The sequence below is a fragment of the Rhinatrema bivittatum genome, chromosome 11, assembly GCF_901001135.1.
Source record: "Rhinatrema bivittatum chromosome 11, aRhiBiv1.1, whole genome shotgun sequence".
Taxonomy (NCBI): Eukaryota; Metazoa; Chordata; class Amphibia; order Gymnophiona; family Rhinatrematidae; genus Rhinatrema; species Rhinatrema bivittatum.
This window is the reverse complement of record NC_042625.1, coordinates 63833775-63860878: the sequence shown is the minus strand read 5'-3', so window position 1 is coordinate 63860878 and position 27104 is coordinate 63833775. Positions and strand designations below refer to the sequence as shown.

The window sequence follows — 27104 nt, the reverse complement described above, 5'->3', positions numbered from 1 at the left end:
GAAGCCCTGTATCTGATTCAGCCCAGATCTTAAAGCAGCAGTTGGAATAATCCAGTCAACCCTTCGGGGTTAAGAAGAGGTGTGACTACCAATAGGAGAATTAGAGAGAAATTTGGAAGGAAAAAGTTTAATTCCTGTTGAGAACAGAGGAGGAGTTGAGGATTCCTCTGTAGCTCAGTGGGGAATCAAAGAAGAGATTCTGTTAGGAATCAAAGAAGAGATTCTGTTAGGAATCAAAGAAGAGATTCTGTTAGGAATCAAAGAAGAGATTCTGTTAGGAATCAAAGAAGAGATTCTGTTAGGAATCAAAGAAGAGATTCTGTTAGGAATCTCGGTGCAGGTTCTGCTGAAGATCCGGTCGATGAAACTATTGGAAGATCCTACTCTGAGAGATCCAATTAATATTCTGCTGAGAGGAAAGGGAAAACGAATGGTCCCCAAAGTACAAAATGTTGGGAGAGCTGATGCCAGGATAGCAGCAGTGGCAAAGAACATCTGATGATCCCATGTGGATTGAAATCCTTATGTTACTGAATCAGCCAGATGGTGGTATGGAATGTGGACTCCTTGTGGGATCAAAATGGCCAATCAGCCCACAGTAGAGGAACCCAGAGTATTCCATTGGTGGGCAGATGGTAATCTCATCTGTTGGAAGTCACTGCGGGGATAGGATCCTACTTGGGAGGGTGAAACTTTGGTCTTGTGTATCCTTCACTGTAGGGGAGTGTTGGATCACTGCACCAGAAGAGCATCAGGGACAAGCAACATCATATTTTTTGCCTGCTGTTCATCATTGATTCAATTATTATGGGGCACATACGCTTTACAAAAATTAACACGAGAATTAAAAGAAAATTATCCCAATGTATTGAAATTTGGAAGTCATTTCTAAACTGGACGTGTGATGGCCAGAGAATCAAACACAGAAAGACAGGTGAGACTCCTTTGGGCACAAGATTTTCAGACTCCATTACTACAATATGGCATTTTGCTGTTTTGTGGGGTTATTTTTATGCTTTCCTCTTATTTGAACAAACTTTCTTCTTGAGTTTTGTCTGTGCATGTATTGGGGAGGGGGATGGGGGACGGGGTGTTAGTGTTAGGTGGAAACTGTATTGAGCTAGTTCATTTTATGTTACGATATTTGAGATTCAATAAAATGAAAAAAAAAAAAAAAAAGAAGTGTCAGTGTGACCAGAGCTGTGAAAGTGTAACAAGCGAGCTACTTACCCTCACCAGTGGGGAAGTCAGGCTGAGGGAGGAAATTGCATTTGATTTTATTGCATTGCCTGGGATGGAAATGCTTTGCCTTTATTGAATTGCCCTGGCGTGTGACTGGACTATCTGCTGCACTTTTCTGCTGTTGCTTTAACCTAACCTTTTGAGCAAGGCCCTTGGGAACAGCCAACATGTGGGTGAGAGTGCAGTGGATTAAACATAGTGAAAAGGAGAGTGACGTGTTTCCCCTGCCAGCAAGCCTCGGGCTCACAGTGCCGAGTTGTTGAAACCGATTGGAAATGAACATTTCTGTAAATCTGGGGGCACTGAACCCAGCCACCTAAAACAGAGCTACATAAGCTTTGCTCCCATCTTGTTGTGTGATGAGACTTGAAATCCTTCATTTGGGGAAATAAGAATAAATACGTCTCCTAATCCCTGGGCGCAGGCTTTTGAATTTGGTAGTTACATGGCCACCAGCAACTGGAGCGCACGCACCATAGTGTAGAAAGGAGGGAATATTCTTGGTTGATAAAGCATAGCCTGAAATGTGTGAGCTTGTCCCCTGTGGCTGTATGCAGCTCTGTGCGCTGCAGTGGAGCAGCCCCACAACCAGAGGACTTGGCAGCCAGGCCTGCATTTCTGCACAGGCCTACTAGGCCTTTGCCTAGGATGGCAAAACTCCAGACGCAACAAAGTTCTCAGGGTTGGTGCAGCCAGCGGGAATCCCATCGTCGCCTTTCCTGTCTAACAGCACCGTTCCTTGCCTCATAGAGGAAAACAGGAGTTTGGTAGCCCCAGTGTCCCAGGCGGGGCCAGAGAGGATCTTGGCATTATCAGCCCACCCCATACCTTAGCGGCTTCCATTGTGCAGCAGAAAATTAGATACAAGGACCGGATTGCCAAGACACTACCATGCGATCCTGCCCCAAGCCATGCCCAAACTTCCTAGGAATGAGAGAGGTGGCAACACTCATAGTGCCCAGATGGAGGGGCAGAAACCCAAATCTGTGTACAGGCCGGGGGGGAGGGGGGGAATGGGGCAGTGGGGCCGGGAAGTCCGTTATCTACTGCAGGATTGACTCAATCTGGTACAAAAGTATTCTTAAAGGGTTCAGCCTCTGATGAAGCATTTCAAAGAGACCAGAATCATCAGGGCAAGGAGAAAACAAGAGTAAAAGTACATTTAAACAAACCCTTCTCCTGTCAGTTCCTACTCACCTGGCTACAACTTCATTGTCCACTTTAACAATGCAATAGGGATCACTGGTGCCAGACCTGTGGAGACAGAAGTGTTGAGAAACATTACCAAAGTGCTACCTAGCACAATAAAACCAGTCACACCCTGGACCATGGCATCCTAACCTGGGACAGATAACAGCAGAAACGGATAGGCCTTGACACTGTGGCTAATGAACTCCTTGCCTGCGACTCCCTGATGGGTAATGAGTATCTGTGTATTTGCACGAGTCCATGACCTATGACCCCCATTCTCTGCTGCCAAGCCCAATTACTGTACCCTTGTCTGTTAACCTGCAGGATCCAGTCAGCCAAGGGTCCTGCATTCCTGGGATTGTGTGCTGCTACATTTAACTTTACTTTCTCAGGGCCATTTTTCTATTTCTATTTCAGATGGACGGTGCCTATCCCTGTGTGGTCTTAGACAATGTCTGAGCCTGGCAAAATCACATGGCAAGACCTGGCCCCCTGCTGTTTGCCTAGAGCATGGGGTGGTTTGTATCATCAGCTTATCTTGCTCTGCTTTGTGCTTGAGTATTTATTAGTGGATATTCTTATAGATTTCTGCAGTCTCCATTCCCCCAGGATTGTTTCTTTTAACCCTTCTGCCATGACGTTCCAACCAAGAAGCCTCTAAGCAGTCTCAAGTTTGTCCTCCAGAGAGGTAAAAAGGGCTCATTTCCAGGGTACCCAAAATATGTAGTTTGACCACAAACTAGAGCCATTACATGCAACTAAATCTCATGAACATTCACTGCAGGTGTAAAGCTTATTAGGCCTCACTTGGGGAGGTTCCATGGGCGCGAATTCATTTTGTGAGCAAGGTTTAGGATCTGTCCCTCACAGCAGGGCTTCCCAATCTTTTTGCATGTAGAGGCACACCCTGCGCTGGGTTCATCACTTTCCCTCACCTCACCAACCTCCAGCATCATCGCCTTTGCTCTCCCCACCCCCACCCCCACCAACCAGCATCATCATCACCTTCCTTTCCTTTCCCTTCCCTCACTCCCATCTTCTGGCAGCAACAACTCCATTTTCTCCCCTGGTATCACTACCATCCTTTCCCTTCCCTCCCCCTGACCACCCGGCATCACCACCCTCCCTTCCCTCCTCCCCAGCCCTCTGGCATCTCCTTCCTCTTCTACTTTCTGGCATCACCACCTTCCATTCCCCCAATGTCTTGGCAGCACCACTTCCCTTACTTCTCTTCCCCCTCCCCAATATTATCTCTTCCCTTCCCTCACCCCCCCCCCCCCCCCCCCGATATCACCACTTTCCTTCCCTCTCACACTCCTGGCATCAACACCTTCCTTTCCCTCCCCAGCCCCTGGCATTACCCATTTTCCCCTCTTGGGATCATCTCTGTCAGGGCGAGCGGTGCGGTGTATTTATGTGCTTTTATATACCGTTGTTTGGAGCTGGCCTTCACAACGGTTTACAGTAGGAACAACAGTACATATAATGTTATGCAGGTGAAACAATAAAACATAGGAACGTTTAACAAGAAAAAAAAAACCTAATAACGTTTAACAATTGATTGTAGTTTGTGATCACTGCTGCCGCCGCCGCCTCCTCTGCCAGCTTCCTGCTGAATTCAGAGCTGTTGCTTGGCCCTTAAGTCTCATGAGGCCTGCTGACCTGGCACAGTTTTGCCTTTAGCAGACAGGCGGCAGAGGAGCCGCAGGCGGCAGCAGCAGGTAAGGAGCAATATAGGATGTTACGGACAGGGGATCTGGGGGAAAGGGAAAGACAGCAGCAGCAGCAGCAGCAGTAGTGGCAGCGGTGGCTGTGATCCACTCTCATCTTCTCTCCCTGGGGGGGGGGGGCACAAAATTTCACAGCACACAAGGTTCCCCCGCGGCACCTTAATCCTCTGCAGCACGCTGGTTGGGAACATCTGTCTTACGGGATGTGCCTGCGTCCAAACTGTGGAAAAAGGGGATTCCAAGAGTCACCAGGGGGAGAGTTCATCCAGAGGAGCTAGGGAGAAGCAGCAAGAGCAGTGGCTCTCCAGACTCCTGGCAGAGGATGTGCAGCTCATCTTCCTTCTCCTACCGGACTGGGTTCCAGGAGGGATCGAGCTTGCAGAAGGTTTCTGTTCCGATCATCTGGCACGAGAGACTTGTCCAGGATTCTGTTGCACCAATCCTCTACCCTAATCCTCCTTGATTTCTCGTCCACTTTTGACACCATCGATCACACCATACTAACGAACGGGCTATCTGACATCTGCATCGGGCCCTAAACTAGTTCCGATCCTTCCTAACGGGAAGAACGCTTTAGATTTTCATGGGTGACCCCTCCTCATCGCTCAAACCGCTGTCATGCGGCGTCCCGCAGGGATCCATCCTCTCCCCATTCCCTTTTCAACATCTACTTCAGACATGTCATCAAGGAAATCAGAGAGACCAAACTTTGGTGCTTCAGCTATGCAAATGACATCCAGGTCCCTGATAAGGACACCGCCATACCAAAAACAAATAGCCTTCTCGCATAAATAGGGACAACAAGTTCAAACTAAACTCCACTGATCAGAGGTACTAACCCTTGACTTCTCTGCCCCACTCAATAACCTAAAACTGAAACTTAATGACACTCTATTTGCAATAAAATCAAAATTTTGCAGTCAGGGCATCCTCCTCGATGCCAGTCTATACCTAGAATCACAAATCTCCACAGTTGCCAAGAATGCCTTCCATCTCCTCTGACAACTGAAGAAAACCATACCTGGAGGAAGATAACCTGGCCACCTTGACCTATGCCTTTGTTCTGTTCCAGCTGGACTGCTGAAACGCCCTGTATGTGGATCTCCCACACATGCTCCTATATTGCCTACAACTAGTTCAGAACGTTACAGCGGGGATGCTGTCTTGCTGCAGAGATCACATTACCCTAGTATTCAAAGTCCTACACTGGCTACCAGTCCCATGTCAAAGCCCTCTGCATAGCATTCCAAGTTCTGAAAGGACAAGGGCCTACTTACCTGATAGACTGCTTACATACATCCCTACAAACCCCTCCCAAAGATACTCCAGACCGGCCCGCACTCATATACATGCCATTTCCCTCTTCCTCCATAAGCTCTGGAACTCTCTTCTAATAGAATAACTACTACCAATAGACTAACTACTAATATTCTGTCATTCCCCCGTGGGGTTAAAACTAGGCTGTTTTACCAGACCTAATCCCCCCCCCCCCCCCCCCCCCCCAGCTGGCCTCACATGCTTCAGCCCTTCCTTAGGACCCCCTTCTCTTACTAGGGCTGCACGTTTATGACCCCTAAATATCCCCTTCCAAGTAGGATACGGAGTTGTTTGAGATGCACCTCACTTTCTCTCTGCACAATATGCACAGCACTGTATGTCGTATACTGCATTGCCTCCACAAGGTATAACTTAAACACCCCCCACATGTAATGACCTCCAATTATATGTCATTTGTTCTATAGCCCTGTCTACCCCTGGGGTGTAATCTACTTTGTAATAATGTACCTCACTGGGAGAACTCCAGTAGAGGAGAGAGTAATAAATCCTTTGAATAAATATATGTCTTTTGGTTCAAGTGGAAGAAGAGGCCTGCATCCTTTCCAAAGAGGGTTTTGAGGGAATAAGAAATCCATTTGGAGCACGAGAAGTTCTCAGTTTCCTGACAATTTCCTCAGCTGGTATGAGAATATGTATTTTTGCGCTGAAGGATTGTTGAAACTTCAAGAGCTGTTCTTTCCCTCTGTGCCTATATGTTACACTTTTACCTCTCTCTTCAGTGTGTGGCCTTGTTATTGAGAGACCGTGAAAGCCTTGCCCCCCTCACTGCTCTACCGAGCTGGTCAGTGCTCTGAAGCTTCTGAAAGTGACCCCCTTGCCCGTTTCAAGGAAGACCCTGAAGAAACCGAGGTTAGCCAGGTATCCTGAGAACAAGACCTCAAGAAGACAAATCTACTTTTCCTGGAACACCGTAGCTTGGGGCCGGTTACCTCTTCAGGTCTGCTGAAGTAAGCACATAGTTAAAGCTAGAATGGAGTTGGCCCGGTGGACCTAGCGTTCACAGCCCCTGGTAGGGGAGGGAGATATGAATATTGTTAAAGGTCATCTGGAGGTCCATATTCAACTGCTGTGCAGCTCTGCTAGTTAACTGAACAACGCTGCGCCACTAAATAAACCTAGATATCCTGAAGTTAGCGGATAAGTTTAGCCTGCTAACGTTAGGACATTCTGCGATACGACCAGAGTTAGATGGATAAATTGTCCAGCTAATTCTGAATATCGGAGTTAGCCGGATAACTTGTTCGGCTATCTCAACTCTTCCCCGGAATGCATCTCGATCCCCCTGACTTTTCCAGCCAAATTTTAGCTGGCTTAGAATTTAGCAGGACAAGTGGCCACATTTTCAGCTAAATGCTTTAATATGGACCTGCTGGTGACCAGGCTTTGAGCCCATGACAGAAGGTTCAGGAAGGAGCCCTGGTGCCTGGCTCCCAGTCTCAGGACTATGGCGACAATGCCCAGACTAAGAACAATGGGCGGGAGAGGCTATCGAAAAAAAAGGGGGGGGGGGGGGGGGAGAAATCTGCAGATAGTTGTGAATGAAGGCTCATGGCTCCAAGATCCCAGCCCTGGTTCTGATTGAGCTGGAAGAGAAAAGGAGAAAGGAGGAATTACAGGGGCCAAAATGGGAGTCATGCACTATTTCCTGTCCAGCAATGGGCTTCAGTGCCAGAGGGTTTATATGCTGTGGAGTTTGTTCAAAGGGGCGAAATTTCCTTACAGTCACAGTGGATAAAAAGCACCCTAAGCAGAAGATATAAAAATGGTCCATTCTGAGCTGAAGAAGAGAATATTAGCTCTCAAAAGCAAGTCAAGAAATGTATTAAGTTTGTCCAATAAAAAGGAATCACCTGCTATATATATTTTTTGTTTCTAAGCATTCCAGTGGATTAAGCCAGCAGCCACACTCCTTTATCCAAGGTATAAAGAGTCAGTTAATGTTTGGCATTTAAAATCAATACAGCAGCTGCAACATATTTCCTTTATGGTAAATTAAAAGTTTCACAAACCAGGCAATAGATTTTAAAGATACAAAAAAGCACCATCACTCTGGAAGGAGTTCAGGCTAAAGGACTCTCCAACGCCTGCTTGGGCAGGGGCTGGATTTAGGCACAGGCGACACAGACACAGGCCCAGGGCGCCAAATTTGGAAGGAGCCTCCCGGCTGCTCTCAGACCTCTACCCCTGGCCTTCTGCTTATGGGCAGCATAATCTCAAATCCAGCCCTGTGCTTGGCTCGGCAATAAAACCACTCACCAAATGTGGAGATGTGAGAAAGAGACAATACCAAGGAAACTGTTACACAGACACGGCCTCCCAAAGGCGTCTGCCGAGACACAGTTCTGGTGAGACATGCGGGTGATGAAACGTGGCCACTCCGCCCTCCCCTGAAATGGTTCATGAGCAGAAAGCTGGTCAGGACACAATCCAGGCGGTATTCCCATTCACACACACACACAGGCGTTGTGAGGTTACACTCCAGAGGTGGCACTGGTCACGGACTAGAGGGTGGGGGCTCACAGCAGCTGATGATCAGGAGGCAGATGCAGGGTCAAGGCAAAGCCCTATGAGGCCAAGTATGAGGCTTTGCATTCTGGACTCCTGAGGGAGGAGTGGGGGCGGCACTGAAACATTGTCGAGGCTGCGCCTTGATCTGGTCACCTAAATGATTATAGGTTTTTTCCATGTGCAGTCTGAGTTTATCCCAAATAAGTTTTGATAGATAAGTACAAAAGACATTTTTTAAAAAGAATTTTCTAAAGAGGAACTGTTTTTTGTGAATAATAAATATTGCCAATGATTGAGCATTATAGGTTGGGAACCGGTAGATGATGTGATCCTAAGTGCTTCTCAAATGATACAGTCTGCAGCCCATTGTGGGCAAGAGACTGTGGATTAAGCTCTTAAGCACTGCCATTTCCTGATACCATTTCCTGAAGAATTTTACTAGGATTGTCCGTACCCTTTCTGTCTGCTTTTGCACTCAGTATTGTTTAGCTTGCGGTAATGTCAGAAAATATTTCTTCATGGAAAAGATGATGGGTGAATTAAATGGCCTTTCAGGGCATGAGGTGGAGAATAAAACTGTAAATAAATACACAAATAAGGCAAGCCTGGAATAATCACAGAGGATACTTAGGTGTGAAGAAGCAAAGAAGCAAAAATTCAAATAATAAAAAATAAAGAGAAAGCCTTGACTAACTGGGGTCTTTGGTTTTGCATAAAAATATCAGAATTGCCATGTGGGGTCAGTCCAAGGGCCATCGAGGCCAGCATCCTGTCTCCGACAGTGGCCAATCCAGGTCACAAGAACCTGGCACATCTAATTCCTGTTACTCATTCCCAAGGATAGCAAGAGCTTTCTTTAGTCTACCTGCTAATAATGTGTTAGAGGCTTTTCCCTCCAGGAACCTGTCCAGACCTCTTTTAAACCCCACTGTGCTAATCGCCTTGATCACATCCTCTGGGAACAGTTCCACAGCTTGATTGTGCGCCGAGTGAAAAAGTACTCTGAATCTGCTGGCTGTTAGTTTCATTGCATGTCCCCTTGTTTTAGTATTATTTGAAAGGGTAAATAACGCTCCTTTATTTACCCGTTCCACCCCACTCATGATTTTATAAACTTCTATCATGTCCCCTCTTAGCCCTCTCTTTTCCAAGCTGAAGAGCCCTAGCCTGCATCACAGGAGAGATGTTCCATCTCCTTTATCATTTTTGTCTCTCTAGTCTGCATCTTTTTTAGTTCCTGTGTCAGTGGTTCCCAAACCTGTCCTGCAGGACCCCCCAGCCAGTCAGGTTTTCAAGATGTCCACAATGAATACGCATGAGATAACATGCTTTTTTGCTTTCAAGGCTGCAATTAGTTGGGATTGGAGGAAAGGTACTTGAATGGTTTCCTTCTATGCTAACTGGTAGGAGACAGAAGGTAAGATTTGCAGGGAGCGATTGTCAGTGGTATGAGGTTAAGCTAGGTGCTCCTCAAGGGTCAGCCATATCAACTACACTTTTTAATATCTTTATGCAACCACTGGGGTCTTTGACGAAATCATCAGTGTTGATCTACAAATTGTACGCGGATGACGTTCAAGTTTTTTTATTCCTAGTATGCCAGGAAAATTTCCTGAAGAAATGTTTAAAAAATGTTAAGTCCACATTGGACAGTGGTTTTTGACTAATCAAGTAATACACTAAATAAAAGTAAAACTGCAGTCCTATGGGGAGGGAATTTAGAGTTTTCAGGATACAGAAATTTCAGATTTTGGAGGCGGCACATAATTTAGGAGTAGTAAATAGTAAGCTATCATTTAAAAGTCAAATTAGAAAGGTATCACGGATAGCTTTTTATAAACTCTGTTTGGTGAGGCCACTGCGTAATTATTGAACATCTATGGATCTCAGACTAGTGGTCTAGGACTTAGTTTTGTGAGCAGTGGACTACTGTAATGTATTATATATGGGGTTACCAAAGTATTTAATAAAAGCATTACAGCTGATTTAGTCAGAGGTTAGGCTTATTTTTGGGTTTCGCTGGGGAATAGATGTGAAACCATATATGAAACAGCTACATTTCCTGCCAATAGTCCAAAGGATTCAGCTTAAAATGCAGACCATTTTGCATAAAGTTGTTTATGAGGAAGATGTCTAGCAGAGAGAATATTTGCCTATGTACCAAGAAGATCACTGTGATCACAAACTCAGAAATTACTTGATGTTCCTACTGTGAAAGATTTTAGACTGGCATGTGCTTCAGGGAAAGCTTTTAATGGACTAGAGATGTGGAACAAGCTTCCCTTGGAATTATGTATGGAAAATGACAAAGCTTTCAGGAAGAAATGAAACCCAAATCTTTCCATGCAGGCTTATCCGAAATGATCTACAGTAGTATATGATTAGGGTATTTTAATCATGCTGTTGTATTTCTGTGATAGGGATCCTCATCCCTATCACAGAATCTATTCAAAAAACCTTCGCCTACTGGGAGAATTGTCTTCAACCAATTAAACAAGTACTCTCCAGCCTGAACCTGATTCTAAACTCCAGCAAAACAGAGTTGCTACTGATTTCACACAACCTGAACACCCACACACCTAACCTGACACAAACCACATCTTTAAACATTGAGCTCTCTGCTGACGTCAGGAATCTAGGAGCATGGCTGGACAATCAACTTAACCTAAAAAAATTCATAAACACAACCACCAGGGACTGCTTCTTTAAACTACAGGTCCTAAAGAAACTAAAGCCACTCCTTCACTTCAATGACTTTTGCCTCGTTCTTCAATCCATTATTTTTTCGAAACTTGATTACTGCAACTCAATCTTACTTGGCCTCCCCTCCAACAGCATCAAACCCCTACAGATAGTACAAAATGCCACAGCCAGAATCCTAACTAACACGAAGAGAAGAGACCATATTACCCCCATCTTGAGCAACCTCCACTGGCTACCCATCAAACAGAGAATCCTATATAAAACATTAACCATCATTCATAAAGCAATTCATAACGTCGCACCTATATCTCTACAAACCCAACTTCGTCCACACTTATCTTCCAGACCCATCAGAAGCACCTACAAAGGCACGTTAGCCGCAGCTCCTGCCAAATCAACACTAAGAAAAAGAGCACTCTCCACTGCGGGACCACACCAATGGAATGCGCTCCCACCAGACCTTCGACTCGAACCCAATCTACTAGAGTTCAAAAAAAGGTTAAAAACCTGGCTCTTCAGGCAAGCTTTCCAATAGGCACCTCCTCCTGACTTTCAGATCCAACCATTGCAGGGTGTCACCAACACCTTGCCACTTAATTTTCATACCGTACTTGCTTATTCGCAATTCTAACAGTCATTATTCACCTTTATATAACCGTCTACTGCAGACCATATTCGCTACTAAAGTTCTTTGTAAAAAAGGTTAAATCTGTTAAATGCTATTGTTACATTCTATGTTACTTGTAATAATGTTCAATGGTTTATTGTTATTGTTCCATGTTCTATGTAAAAAAAACCCAGGTCTAACTTCCCAGACCAGGGCAACCTCTTTCGTTACTTGTAAAACGGACTGATTTGTATTGCATACAGGAATTCCGGTATATACAAATTTAAAATAAATAAATAAATAAATAAATATTTTATATTTTGTATTTTAATTGTAAGTTTTAATGTTTTTGATATTTTAAATTTTGTATGTATAGATATATATATATATATATAACAATATATATATACACATACAAAATATATATATTGTTACCCACACTGAACTATGGAGATTTTGTGGGTTATAAATTTTAAAAATTAAATAAAAACAGTTACCAATTCACAGCTCACTTCTATCCCTTGACTTTGTCAAATGCCTTCTAAAAATCCAAATACACTGAGGGGTAGATTTTTAAAAAAAGCGCGATCACGTACTTTTGTTCGCGCAGCAGGCGCAAACAAAAGTACGCAGCATTTTATAAGATACGCGCATAGCCGCGCGTATCTTATAAAATCCTGGATCGGCGCATGCAAGGCTGCCGATTTTGGGCAGCCTGTGCGCGCCGAGCCGCGCAGCCTGCCTCCATTCCCTCCGAGGCCACTCCGAAATCGGAGCGGCCTCGGAGGGAACTTTCTTTCGCCCTCCCTTCCCCTACCTAAAGGGCCCTATCTAAACCCCCCCCCCCCTTACCTTTGTCCCTAGATTTACGCCTGCGAGAAGCATACTTAAATCTATGCGCGCCAGCGGACTGCTGGCGCGCTGTCATCCAACCCGGGGGCTGGTCCAGAGGCCTGGACCACGCCCCCGGGCCGGCACCACGCCCCCGGTCCCGCCCCCAAAACGCCGCGTCGTTCGGCCCCGCCCCCGACACGCCCCTTCAAAAAAAACCGGGACTTACGTAAATCCGGGTGGATTTACGCGAGCAGGGCTTTTAAAATCCGCCCGTATGGGCCTTATTTTCTAAGGCTATCGCAGGCTTGCGCTAACAGCAAAGTTCTTTTCTGCCCTTTCTACCTCTTTGTTTTGCTTTCAAACCTGAATTATAATTCCTCATATCATGTAAATAGTTTCTCCTTTACATTGATTGCGATATGATATTGTGTTTATTGTATTTTCCTCCTTTTCAGTTAAATGTAAGCCGGCATGATGTGCCTTACGAATGTCGGCAAAGAAAAGCTTATAAATAAATAAAATCCTTCATTGTCATAGATATTTGCTTTAGTTGCTCAGAATCTCCACCATTAAAGAATTTTTTTAGATGTGGATGTTCTTAACAGCCACCTCTGTAAAGACTGAGGCAAAGAATTCATTTCCTGCTATCTCCTTGTCCTCCCTGAGCATCTAGCAGCTCAATTTACTCTCACAGGCTCTTTATTTTGAATGTACTTGAAAAAGTTTATTATTATTAGTTTTTGCCTGACTAGCAAATTTTTTCTCTTGTCTTATCTAACTACTGTTTTACATCCAACTTGCCAATTCTTATGTTCTTGCCTGTTTTCATCACGTGGGCCTGCTTTCCATTATCTGAATGATGCCTTTTTAGCTTTAACTGCCTCCTTTATCTCACCATTAAATCACACCGGCAATCACATGGTCTTCCTTCGACCTTTTTTAAAGCATGGAATACATTTTATCTGGGTTTCCAAAATTGTATTTTTAAACAATGCCCATGTCTCATGCAAACTTTTAACCCTTGTAACTGCTTCTTTTAGTTTTTTTCTATCATAGTCTCCCTTTTTAAAGTTATATGCTACTGAAGTAGTTTTACTTAATATCCTCCTTCCAGTGAATATGTCAAATTTGATTACATTATGGACCAGATTTTAGTAGCTATGCCCGATTTTATAACATGCGCGTACAGCCACGTGCATGTTATAAATTCCGGGGGTCGGAGCACGGAAGGGGGTGCACACTTGTGCACCTTGCACGTGCCGAGCCCTAGGGGAGCCCCGATGGCTTTCCCCGTTCCCTCCGAGGCCGCTCCAAAATCGAAGCGGCCTCAGAGGGAACTTTCCTTCCGCCCCCCCCCCCCCCCACCTTCCCCTCCCTAATCCGCCCCCCAGCCCTATCTAAACCCCCCTGACCTTTGTTAAATAAGATATGCCTGCCTCCAGGCAGGCATAGGTTGCGCGCGCCAGCCGAGTGCCGGTGCGTGATCCCCCAGCACGGCCACTGTGCCGGAGGCCTCGGTCCCACCCCTGCCCCTCCCCTTTTTTTCAAGCCCTGGGACATATGCGCGTCCCGGGGCTTGCGCGCTTCACCAGGCCTATGCAAAATAGGCTTGGCACGGGCAGGAGCAGGGATACGAGTGTAACCCTTTTAAAATCCACCCCTATGATTGTTATTGCTTTGTAGCCTCACCACAGAAACTTCTCACATTACATTGTGCGTTCCTCTGCGGTCTAGGAAGTGAATTCAGCAGACTAGATGGGCTTTACCTGTCAACATATGTTCTGTTTCCTTCAACAGTACTAAACACTGTGAGGTCCATATTGAGCTGCTGTGTGGCTCTGCTAGTTAGTTAGTTATACATAACCGGCTAACTAGTGTTATATTTTCAGCAGCACAACTGCGCCACTGAATATACCTGGCTATCTTAAAGTTAGCTTAACCAGCTAACTTTAGGACACCCTTTGGTCCGACCAATCAGCTGGCTAATTCTGAATATCGAATTAGTCGCTTAATTTATCCAGCCAACTCAACTCCTCTCGGATCCGCCCATTCCCCTTCCCTGACTTGTCCAGCTCAAAACTTAATTATAATCAAATCTAGAGCACACGTCCCATGACATCTGTTCGGCGGCACGGAGCAGTAAAGAAGCAGTGATAAAGGCAATTTGATTTGAAGTATAATGCAGCGAGGTAAAACATTTCTATTTCTATCGTGAGACTCCCCTGAAGAAAGTCTTTTGTCTGAAACACGAACGTGTCGGGATTCAGTTTCATCATTTAAAGAAGCCAACACCTAGGAAGTCGGAAGGTACCCGCTTAAAGATAAGTACAAACTTCAAATTTCAATTTCATTCAAAGTATGATTTTTCTCCACTCATAGATCAGCGTTAACAACATGACAGACGTCATTGAAATTTTGGGACTTTGAGAAAATATTCTAAAAAAAATTTAAAAAATTGTATACGGAGGTGGCAGGAGGTTAATGATTATAACCAATAACAAATTGGTGCGGGGACCCCTACACTTTATAAGAAACCTTCTGCTCTTTCCACAAAATATTTTTCCAGACAGCTAAATAAGATTTTTTTGGAAATTTCCAGATCCATATTGAGTGTAGGTATTGAATTTAAGATCCATATTGAGTGTAGGTATTGAATTTAAGATATAAGTAATATTGATATTTATTTGAAACTGACACACATAAAAAAAAATTTTTCACAGCGACAGAGCAATATTGTGCTCTAGATTTGATTATAATTAAGTGGATCGCTGTTTTCAGTGGTGTTCATATAGAATTTGGTTTGTCACAGCTCAAAACTTAGCCAGCTAAGCCATTTAGTTGGTTAAGTGGTGCCTGCTGACCGTAGCTGGATATTCAGTGGCACCACTTAGCTAGATGGCACTTAGCTGGCTGAGAGCTGTTTTGAACATCAAGCTCTAAGAAGTCCATATTCAGCCACTGTGTGGCTCTACCTTGATAACTACTGCTCTACCTTGATAACTACTGCTGTATGTTCAGTGTCACAGCTGCACCACTGAATATACCAAGGTTTTCTGAAGTTAGCCAGATGTGTTTATCCAGCTAACTTTAGGACAGGTCTGCAGCATGACCAGAGTTAGCTGGATAAGTTCTCTGGCTAACTCTGATTCTCCGAGTACAAGCAGGATGGCAGTCCTCACACATGGGCGACATCATCTAGAATCTTTGATCTCAAAGAATCTAGAGCTTTCAGTGTGATCTACTGAGCACGTGCAGCTGTAGTTATCTCCCTGCCCCCTAGGCAGTGTCCCTCAGTTTTTCTTTTTCTGCCGAGCTGTGTGGTTGCGGTACTCAGCTTTGCTCTCTCCCTGACTGCTACTCCTGGGGATTTTTCTGGAGCTGCAGCTGATTTTTCTAACAGAACCTTATTCAATTTCTCTGTCGGCCACACGGCGGGCCTAGTACCTTGTGTGGCTGGGCAAAGTCTGATTTCTTTTCCTATTAAATAATGCTGCATCTGCAACTTATTTCTGTGTCCTCTCATTAAGCTGTCTGCTTTTTTGCCTTTGTCAGGTGCCTGTTCGGACAGGCAGTGTGCAGTACTTTGTGATCCGAGTAGGCATCTGGCCTGCGGACTTGCCTGAGTTCCAATCCAGGCAGGAGTTCCAGGACACTCTGTCCGACCACTGGCCACTGATGGAGGCTCAGACCATGAAGGAATTCAAGACCAGATATACCCGTGAGGAGGAGAGCTCATCCTTCCCACACTCATGGGAACTAGTCTTCTTGGCTGGTGCCCTGGATGAAGAAACCTCCCCCCTCCTGCTTATCAGATCGATCTGGCACTGCATTTCCTTTGGAGAGAGGGTGAGCATGAGCTTGGGCGATAACCTTTGATGATGCACCATGTCCGGTGTCAGTTTTGGGTGCACATCCATGCCACAGCACTGATGGACTGAGGAGCTCATTGAGCACCAAGGGCACCATTGATACTATAGCCACCATCGAGAACCATGAACGCCCTTGAGCACCTTGGATGCCATCAAGCACCTGGATGTCCTCAATGCCATTGAGTGCCTTGGATGCCATTGAATTCCATGGCTGCCATGATGCCATCAAATACCACGAATGCTAGTTGGCACCCTGGATCAAGGGCATGGATGCTGTTGAGAATCATGGAGGCCTTCGTATGCCCTGGACACCCGTGATGCCAGTGAGTGTCATGGGCACTACTAAGCACTGTGGATGTCACTGCTGCTGTTGATGCCGCTGAGCAGCATGGGTGTTATCAAGCACAGTAGTGAGGTGGCCATCGAGCACCATGGGTGCCATTGATGCCACCGAGTGGCATGTGTGCTGTCGTGCACTGTGGCATGATGGCCATCAAGTGCCATGAGTGTCATTGATGCTGTCAAGCACTAGGTGTGTCATTGTTCACTGGGGGTGTCACTGATGCCAACAAGCAGCACAGGTACAATCAAGCAACATGGACACCAATGATGCCATCAATGCCATCAAGCAACATGTGTGCCATCAGGTACAGTGGCATGGTGGCCATCAACAACGCAATGGATGCCAAAGAGTGCAATTAGTGCCATTGATGGATGCCATCAGGCGCATGAGTGCCATCAATACTGTCAGGTACCAGGGCACCAGTGAGCACCACAGATGCTGTCCAGTACCTAGAGGCACAAATGAGCACTGCTGGTGCTGTCAAGAGGGACTCCGTGGGTCCCTTCGAGCACAGAGGGTGCCATTGAAGGACCTGGCGCCACTGCTGCCAGAGTGCAAGGAGCTCCATTGTCACCTTTGGCACCATGGACGCCATTAAGTGTCATGCACTATTGAGCCCCATGGACGCCCTAGTTGCTGTCGAGGACCTTGTACACTATTGGGCACCAGGGTTGCCTTTGATTCCATGGGTGCCATAGAGTGCCTGGGTTGCCATTGAGTGCCATTTATATCATCAGGTGCCATCAAGCACCGTGGTCATTCTGGATACCATCTGCGCTGTCATCCACCTATCATGTGCCTAGGTTGCCATCGGGCGCTATGATGTAGGGTGATGCAGTTGGCGCTATTGCCCTCATTTGAGTGCACTGAGTGCTGAGATCGTCATAGAGCATCATTAGGACAGTGGAGCACTGAAGGTGGGGGTTGTCTATGCATCCAATCATCATGCACACTGCAGGGGCACTACCATCACTGTCGGAGTTCCTGGGTACAATTGGCAGCAGCGTTATTATCATCGATGTGGGTGCAGTCTATGCCATTCTTATTGTGGAGGGTGCCTGGATGCTGTAAACTCCTTGGGAGCCATTCCTTCCATCACATTCTAATAGGTGTCTCTGGTATCGCACACAATCACCACATGTGACAAGATATATTTTCCATGCTGGACTACCTGTGCCATGTGCATCGTTGCAGTGGCTCTTGATAGCCATCAGGATGCTACATGTGATGGTGCCATGGGTACCTTCTAGTGCGTTCATGTGTCTAGCACTCAGGAGTGCTATATGACACCAATGGCAACACCTCACACATTGACCATTGCCGCAGTTTTTGTGCCCGTGCAGGCCATATCATGGATTGCTAGGTCCATGGGTGCTGCGACTTTCCACACAAGCATGTCACTGTCAGCTTGATGGAGTACCACAGCACAAGTGCACAGTGCTATTAGGTGCCCGCTGTCATGTGTGTCTGTGTGTTCTTCTTGTGCCGGAAGACATCACATAGCTGTGTGCCACTGTCACTGGTGCACTGGGATATCTTGCCCAAGAATGCATTCCTATTCCCTCCATTTTTGAGGTGGATACCAGGGATATCTCCCCCTTTCAGGAGGGGATGGACCCTTCTGGGTCTCCTCCCTTACTGGCTTATGTTCTAGATCCCCTTTAGGTGGAGCCTCCAGGGCACATTCCCTCCCTGGTGAGTGGCTCCAACCAGGGTAATGATATAGCCCTTGATTTGTATGAATCAGTGCAGGAAAGTAGCTGGCTGGATCACTTCGTTGTCTTTTCATGCGCCTGGTTGACTAGGCGGCCACTAGAGACAATCCTTGTTGCTAGTAGAACCTCATAGGTTGGTGATTGTGCTCCACTCTTGTCCGGGAAGTGGGAGGGTTTCCGGAATTGGACCGATCTGGTTGAGAAGTGTGCTCTTCCCCTGCCTTGGGATGAGAGGTCTGACTATTGGCTTTCAAAAGGTGTCCTCAATAGGTTCCCTCTGGGTGCCCTGTTTTCTGCTCAGTGAAGGGATTGTTTTTCACACCCCATTCTCCAGGCTGGCTTAGAATTTGAGTGGCAGCTGCCCTCTGTTTTCACACGGGATCTGAAGGCTATCCATCAGGAGCTCTCACTCCACTATTGCACTACTGTGCTGCAGAGATACCTTGTGGTGGGTGATAAGCTATCTGGATGGAAACTCCTCATACAGAAGGGGATGAGAGGGGATGGCCGTCCTCATGGTAGGTTAGTTTTTGACCAACGTACTCCAGCAGCTGCCAACCATGAGAGCAGCTAAATGAGGGCGGCTTTAGTGGGTGCATGGGATCTTCTTAGTGTTTGGATAATTGCCAGGTTCTTGTGGTCTGGTTTGGCCTCTGTTGGAAACAGGATGCTGGGCTTGATGGACCCTTGGTCTGACCCAGCATGGCAATTTATTATGTTCTTTTGTTCAGAAGGCTAGGGCTCATTTAATACCGGCCATGGAACGGTTCTTCAGAGACTCAGCAGGACCTGCTATTCAAAACAGAGGCGTGCAATATTCATTTTGGCCACTGTAGAATCAACCTAGCAGACAAACATCAAGCCATACACTTTCTCCTTCACATATCGAACGGTTCATATTTCACACTCAGACACTTGCTCTCTATTGTAGGGCATGAGGAAAATCAGCTTAGACCAGGAGAGATGGGTACGGCAGACACAATATGCAGGCAACTGTATGGAGAAAGCAGAGGATTCTCTGGGGCAAATTGCTGGACTCATCGGTTCCCTGACAGGAATTTCATCTTTCCTGCATGGAAGAGCACAAGTCACGGTTCAAAGGTCACAGCTTCTCTTAAATAATACATTTGTATAGGGCTTGCTATCCAAAGCACAAGCCTAATGTGCATTAAAATTTAGTAATTTGGAAACATACATAAGGGCCATCTCAAAGGGGACTGAGCTCAGCCAAAATGTCTGCTGTAAGACAGTCTGAAAGCTTCTGATGAGGCAAAGGGGGCAGGAGCAGTATTATTACCATCCACGTACAGCTGGAGAAATGGAGGCACAGGGAGGTAAAGTGACTGAGTCCATGGCAGAGGTACAAAGAGATAAAAGTGACTCTTCCAGAGCCAGTGGCAGAGCTGGGATCGGATTAGGGGCTGACCTGGTGGCTCAGTAGTGCTTCTGCAGAAGGTCCCAGTTGGATCCCTGAGTTGGGTCTTCCACTTCCCCCGGGGGAAGGGAGTCATAGTCATTGCTGTAGGGTGACACCTAGTGGCTGGATTTAAGGCCCACGATTGCAGGGTCCTGGAACATGGCCCCTGGCCTAGGGCTGCACTGCAGTGACCAGACTAGCTACGTTTGTGGGGGCTGAGTGGAGATATCAAACAGGGGGGGGGGGGGGGAACCCAGGGTCATGGTGCCAGATCCCAGCCCTGGTACCGACTGAGCTAAAGGAAACTTCTGGGTCAAAAGAAAAACAGAGACACAGGGTCACACACGGAATCAGTGGCAGGGCCAAGATTAGAAGGAAAAACACCAGTTTCACTTACACCAGCACCTGCAGCTTTGCTCTTACTTTAAATCCTCTCTCCTCGCTCTTAACTTCCATCACTGCTCTCCCTACCTTCCATCCCTGCCTCCACCTCTTGTTCCAGTCACCCCTCCTCGCTCTTACCATCTGTTCCTGTCCCTCATCATCCATTACTGCTCCCCTCCACCTTCCATCCTCCCCTCCACCTTCATACCTTCTGCTCCTGTCCCCCCCCCCCCCTTCCGTCCCTGCCCCTGGGGCTGGCAAAAACACTGGCTCTGACAAGGCATCTAGTGAACTGCATAAGCTTTTAGTCACCCCCCTCGGATGGTATCCCATCCTTTCCCAGTTTCCCTCTAATCTGGATACCCACCAGAATATGCTGGGATATATCCTGCCTGGCTCCATTGCTTTGTCTACTTTCAGTTTTTCTAGTTCTTCATCAAGACTCTTCTAAATGAAGCAGCGTCTACCCCAGAGCTAGCGGCTCCTGGTGCAAAAATCGAATCGGCGCTCCCCTTCTTACACCCTGGCCACCAGCTTCTGCTTTCAGAAAGTCAGAGTGCCAACCTGGGGGGGGGGGGGGGGGGGGGTGCTACCCCCTGTCACCTGTGGGATTTGAGCCAATTTTCCACTTTCTGTAGCAAGGACTCCACAAAACCCCCTCTTGCCAGTTCCTGATCCTGCTGGAAACCCTGCAACCTCTCCTCCAGGTTACAGATTATGCAGATACCCGCGCCAAGCAGCTGCTGTTGAAATCAGATTCCCTGTGGCACCTTTGAAGGGCTTTGGGACTTGTACTGCCTGCGTCAGGTGTAACCAATCCTGACGCCCTGGGGGGCAATTCACACCAATCTCAAAATCCATAGACAGGACTGTGAAGGTGTGCCAGTTGCTCCACTGTCCTCTGAGTCATCAGATAGATGGAGTTGCACTGCCCTCATCCTGGAGCACAGATGTCCCGACTGTTCCCTGCTTTCTGCAGAACTGCTGCTTTCCTTGCAACCAGTTACAATGCCGCACTATGTTTCTGCACCTATCAGGTCCCGTCGGATACAGCTGCTCCCCAGCCTCAGGGCTTTCCTCATTGCCTGGTGCAGCAAGCATGAAAAACACTGGATCTCCGGGTAGCACCACCTTCCACTGCCTTGCTCATGTTGCTGCCAATGTCTGCAAAAGAAAGCCGCAATGGCCATGTATTTCTGGCCTAGCTGCCAACCTTCCATCATCCCTCTTATCGCCACTAAGATACGGGCCTACCTGTACCCTGCTGGTGTGCCCCCACTAGAGCTGCAGCCTGCACCAGTTTTATCCAGCTGCCACCAGTATGCTGTCAGGGAGATGTAGGCATGGATAGCATCCTGGCTGATCCAGATGTCACTCCTAAAAAAGGATGTTACTCCCCTCTGTCTACATCCAGGCACAGCACTGAGTGTACAGGTTTGGGATCACATGCCTGCTAAATGCTGTCCTGTATGGAGCTTTGTAATCTGGGATTAAGACATACAGCAGCTACTTAAATCCCACATTCTCAACAACCTGCAGGGCCGGGCCATCCTTGGTCCATATCATCACCTTCAGCGCTGATGGCCTCTTGATCTGGGACAGTGACAGAGAACCCGCACCCCTGTGCTCCACAGTGGTTTTCCACTAATGTGGGGGGGGGGGGGGGGCCCTGGCCAGCCACCTTGCTGGGGAATGAGGTTGGGGGGGGGGGGGTGAACTTGAGAAATGAATTCTCCTTTGATGTGGTCTTCCTGCTCCTGCTGCTGCTTTGAGTGGAGGACAGGATGTCCAGACTAGAACTGGTCTCCCCTGAACCTGATACTAACCTGTATTGTTTTTGGGAATGATGGGGCCTACCACTGTTAGAAAAAAATGGCTTACTACCTTTACCGATAGCTTTTCAGCAATGACTAAATTCTGCAAAATGCTGATCCTCCATAATTACTAACATTGCCTCCACACCTCGGATGTCTTGCCGGATCCCATTCTTAGATCCTTGGATGCTGCTGCTGGGGCTGGAGTTGAGGTCAGACAAGGGGGGGTAATAGGCCAGGTGCACTTCTCATGATCTCGACTGCCCCGCTGTTCCTGGGGGATGATGTTGGCCCTAGCAGGATCACTTACTGCCTCTGCGGCTGTGCTATCTAGATGCTGCTGACTAGATATCACACTAACTAGGTCCTGTAAACCCTCCTCGGCTACTAGACTTTCATTATCCCCTTCCCCTAATTCTTCAAATCCCTGACATGATTTCTCTGAATCAGTAGTTTCTGCAAAAATCTAGCACAGTAACATAGTAAACGATGGCAGATAGAAAACCGAAGAGATCCATCCAGTCTGCCTCCAACACTGGTCAGAGCGGAAAAAAGGAGCGCTGGGCTGGCTTTCGCGGACTCTCGCCCAGTGCGCCCCGCTGCCTCTGCCAGCCGGCGCAGAGTCTGCAGCACGCTGACAGAAGAGATGGGAGCAGGCAGTGGCTGTTCCACCTTCTCAGCCAGCTCTGCATCTCTACCTGCCCTCCCCCTCCCTTCTGAACATCGCCACTGCTGCTTGTGCTTGCCCCGGCTCTCTCTGGAGGAAAAACAGCCTTCCCTCTTCTGCCGTTGCTTCTTGATGCCAGTGAAATGGTGGAATTTATTCAAACAGTGGATAGGGACTTTTAATGCTGCAATCAATAGTGTGGACATACACAGACAGCAGACCTGACAGTCACTTCTGTTACAAATACAGTGAGCTGCTGATGCTTGCTGGCTATACGCACTAAGAACTCAGTGCAAGAGTCACAGGCAGAAGGATGAGAACAGTGTCACTGACTCTCTTACACAGAGGCAGCAAGCTGGCCCCGTCACAGTGAGTCACTGGCCACTGTGCATAGGCTGCAAGAGAAAACCAGCCCCTCTCTCTCTGTATGTTTCTTATAGACATTGACATACACTGCTTGCCTGTTGTAGATAAGAAGTGCAGTCTTACCCTGCTGATATGCAGCTTTATTGTAACCCTCTGACAGAGAAAGGGCATAATATGGTGGCACAGCTCATCCCCTGGAAAAAGTGTAAACACTATAGCATCACTGTAACACAAAGGCACCGAGGCCACAACCCTGAGAGAACTGTTGTGATCACCTGGGACATTCCCATTCCAACTAATATAAAGCTTGAGGCAGAAAAACTGGACATTGTGGTAAGGGAGAAAAGCACAAGAACAGCACTGCTAAGTACAGAATTGTCAGTACCACCTTATGGAAAGAGAGAAGATCCTCAGCTATTAAAAGATGCAATCAAAGACCAAGAATATGTGACAGGAAGATACAGAAATAGTCAACGCTACTGGACACCACTGGCTTGATTAAGAGAAACTTTCAGGCACACCTTGATAAGATGCCTATACATATTACATCTTATGAACTCCAGAAGGAAGCCGTTTTTGGCAAACTGCAAGTCTGAGCACTAGCAGTAAATTTGAAAGATTGAGCTCATACTCAACATACTCTAGTTCATTCTTGGTATGGTATGAACAAGGCAAACATTTGGAGATACCACACCAGAGATTACAGTTTTGCCTGTTGCTAGCGGCATAGCTAGGATACAGTGAAAGGGACTGTAAGAGCACAGCTTGCTTTTTCCCCTAAATCTAAAGATTTTTCTCTTATCTTTTCTTTAAGATTAGGAAGGAGCTTCAAAATTTCTGCCTTCTCTCTCAGATCCAACAGAGGAATGACTGAGAACAAAATGATCAATGTGCTCAACGTGCTCTTAGTTTCACTTTCACCTAAAAAAAATTTATGAAATCAATCCATGCAGCAGCCAGTTGAATAGGCTGATTTAAAAAGTGATAAAACATGATAGTCCTGCTCTGACTTTGTCCCATCCCCAATCGTGTCTGACTTTGCTTCCCCTATAGAGTTTAATGGGACATTAAAAAATTGTCATACTGGGTCAGACCAAGGGTTCATCAAGCCCAGCATCCTGTTTCCAACAGTAGCTAATCCAAGCTACAAGTACCAGGCAAGTACCCAAACACCTAGTAGACCCCATGTTACTGATGCCAGTAATAGCAGTGGCTATTCCCTAAGTCAACTTAATCAATAGCAGATAATGGACTTCTCCTCCAAGAACTTATCCAAACCTTTTTTAAATATAGCTATACTAACTGCACTAACCACATCCTCTGGCAACAAATTCCAAAGCTTAACTGCATTGAGTGAAAAAGAATTTTCTCCAATTCATTTTAAATGTGCCACATGCTAACTTCATGAGGTGCCCCCTAGTCCTTCTATAATCCGAAAGAGTAAATAATCTATTCACATTTACCCATTCTAGACCTCTCATGATTTTAAAGACCTCTATCATATCCCCCCTCAGCCGTCTCTTCTCCAAGCTGAACAGCCCTAAGCTCTTTAGCCTTTCCTCAAAGGGGAGCTGTTCCATCCCCTATTTCATTTTGGTTGCCCTTCTCTGTACCTTCTCCATCGCAACTATATCTTTTTTGAGATGCGACGACCAGAATTGCACTCAATACTCAAGGTGCGGTCTCACCATGGAGCGATATAGAGGCATTATGACATTTTCCATTTTATTCACCATTCCCTTTCTAATAATGCCTAACATTCTGTTTGCTTTTTTGACTGCTGCTACACACTGAGCTGACAATTTCAATGTATTATCCACTATGACACCTGTGTGGTAACTGTGTGGTAACTCCTAATATGGAACCTAACATCGTGTAATTACAGCATGTATTGTCCACATTAAATTTCATCTGCCATTTGGATGCCCAATCTTCCAGTCTCGCAAGGTCCTCTTACAATTTATCAGAATCAGCATGTGATTTAAACTACTCTGAATAATTTTGTATTATCTGCAAATTTGATTATCTCGCTCATCATACCCCTTTCCAGATCATTTATAAATATATTAAAAAGCACTGTTCCAAGTACAGATACCTGAGGCACTCCACTGTTTACCATTTTCTACTGAGAAAATTGACCATTTAATCCTATTCTGTTTCCTATCCTTTAACCAGTTTGCAATCCACAAAAGGACATCGCCTCCTATCCCACAACTTTTTAGTTTTCTTAGAAGCCTCTCATGACGGACTTTGTCAAATGCCAAGAGTCAGAGAGTCAGTGACAGAAGGAATATTGCATAGCTCTGATCTATCATGTTATGTGAGTTCTCCAAGTCATTTAATGTTTATTCTATCTTACTGTGTGCTCACATAGGGCCAGATTTTAAAAACAGCGCGAGGGCGTAGATTTGTTTGCACAACCTGGCGCGAACAAATCTCCGCCCGATTTTATAACATGCGCATGGAGCCACGCACATGGAATAAAATCCAGGGTTGGTGCGCGCAAGGGGGTGTACACTTGTGCACCTTGCACGCACTGAGCCCTAGGGGAGCCCTGATAGTTTTCCCCATTCCCTCTGAGGCCGCTCCGAAATCAGAGCGGCCTCGAAGAGAACTTTCCTTCCGCCCCCCACCTTCCCCTCCCTTCCCCTATCTAAACCGCCCCCCCAGCCCTAACTAAAACCCCCTCCTGACCTTTATCTCAAAAGTTACGCCTGCCAACTTGCATACGCTGGCCAGCTGCCGGCGCGCCATCCCTCGGCACGGCGGCTATGCCGGAGGCCTCTGTCCTGCCCCCGGCATGCCACCACCCCCCGGCATGCCCCTTTTTGCAAGCCCCAGGACATACGCGCATCCCGGGGCTTGCGCGCACCACCGAGCCTATGCAAAATAGGCTTGGCGCGCGCAGGGGCAGATTTTCTCAGGTTACGCGCGTAGCCTTTGAAAATCTGCCCCATACTGAATACAGAATACACATGCTAACTTTTCTAAAGATATGTTTTCTTGAGATATTTCTATGGCTCAGAGGTAGTACCGGACAGGATCTGGATTTGAAGGATCTGGATTTGAATCCTGGGTCGGGTTTTCTGCTTTCTGTCTGGGCCTGGGGATGCTGTGGTGTCAGCGTTCTCAGCCCCTGGGAGAAGGGAGTCCCACTCAATCGGACAAGGGTGACACCTAATAGCCAGATTTAGGGCCCATGGCACCCAATCAAAGACCGTCGCTTCAATGGCCGAGTTAAGTGACTTAGGAGGGAAACCATATCCCTGGAAAGCTACCAATGAAGGCTCGTGCTGCCAGATCCCAATCCCTGTTCTGAGTGAGCTGGAAGAAGCTGTAAAGATGTACTTTCTCTTGCACTGGTAGGTGTGATATTCCCTAGCAATAAATGTGAGTTCTGGGTGTTACTGTCAGCTTCCAAGGAGCAGAAAAGCTCCGATCAGTGGCAAGGATTCAGCCTCAGTCAGGATGGTTCTCATTGGTTCATTTCCAATGCACTTTTATCTAATGCGCCATACACTTGAGCCAGCTAGGAGGCCGAGTCAATAAATTGCGCATAAAAAAAACGTACATCCAAACTGGGGGCCTGTTTTTTTAATGTGTGCACATTCACCTCTCTTGGGCGCCCGATGCAATAGGCAAATGAACTGCCGCGCTAAAAAGGTCGCGCTAGGGATAAATTGTGCGTCCTTAGAGCATCCATGACATTGGGGGCCCAGAAGAAGTGGCTGTGTGTGAGTCACCAAAACGGACGCTCAATTTACAAGCGTCAGTTTTAACCCGCTGCAGCGAATTTACCACCACAATATGCACGCACAATATACATGGCCTGGAGCAAGTACATTGTGGGGGTATATTGTGTGCCCCGAAATTTTTATTTTTTCCATCAAGCCTTTTTATTTTTTCAGGATGCTGTTTTCTGTGGTTCCTTCTACTTGTATTGTGATGATACTAGGTGGGAGGAACCACAGCCAGGCAGGCACAAAATTTGACGGGTTAAAAAGTGAGCATTGGGCGTGCAGCGATTTTTTGCACCACAGGCTAATAGCTAATAACCTCGTCTACATGACATTTATATGTGAAGAGCGCTATTAACTACGCCTTTTGTTTGGATGCGCATTTTGGACGCGTTGATCCCCTTATTGCATCAGGGGTTATGGACGTGCGTCCAAAACGTGCATCCAACCGCTTAAGCTGTGCGCTAGGGCTGGGCACATTTTATTACACCAGCCCCTTGGAAAGAAGCAACAAACTGGGGAAAATGTTTTTCCGAAATAGCTTTCTTTCGTTAGAGAATTTCTAAGTGCCAGACTTCATAAATTATGTGGGGATTTAGCCCTGACGTTGACTGTAGCTAAAAGTACAAGGGGACCTTT

General features: G+C 46.6%; 1 protein-coding gene across 1 annotated transcript in view; it reads right to left on the bottom strand.

The window, feature by feature from the left end:
* Positions 1-27104, bottom strand: part of RASAL1 (RAS protein activator like 1) — a 155687-nt gene that overhangs the window by 126292 nt on the left and 2291 nt on the right. The window contains exon 2 of the mRNA XM_029619602.1: positions 2440-2496. Coding sequence (XP_029475462.1) covers positions 2440-2496 — 57 coding nt within the window. The remainder of the gene's footprint in view (positions 1-2439; positions 2497-27104) is intronic.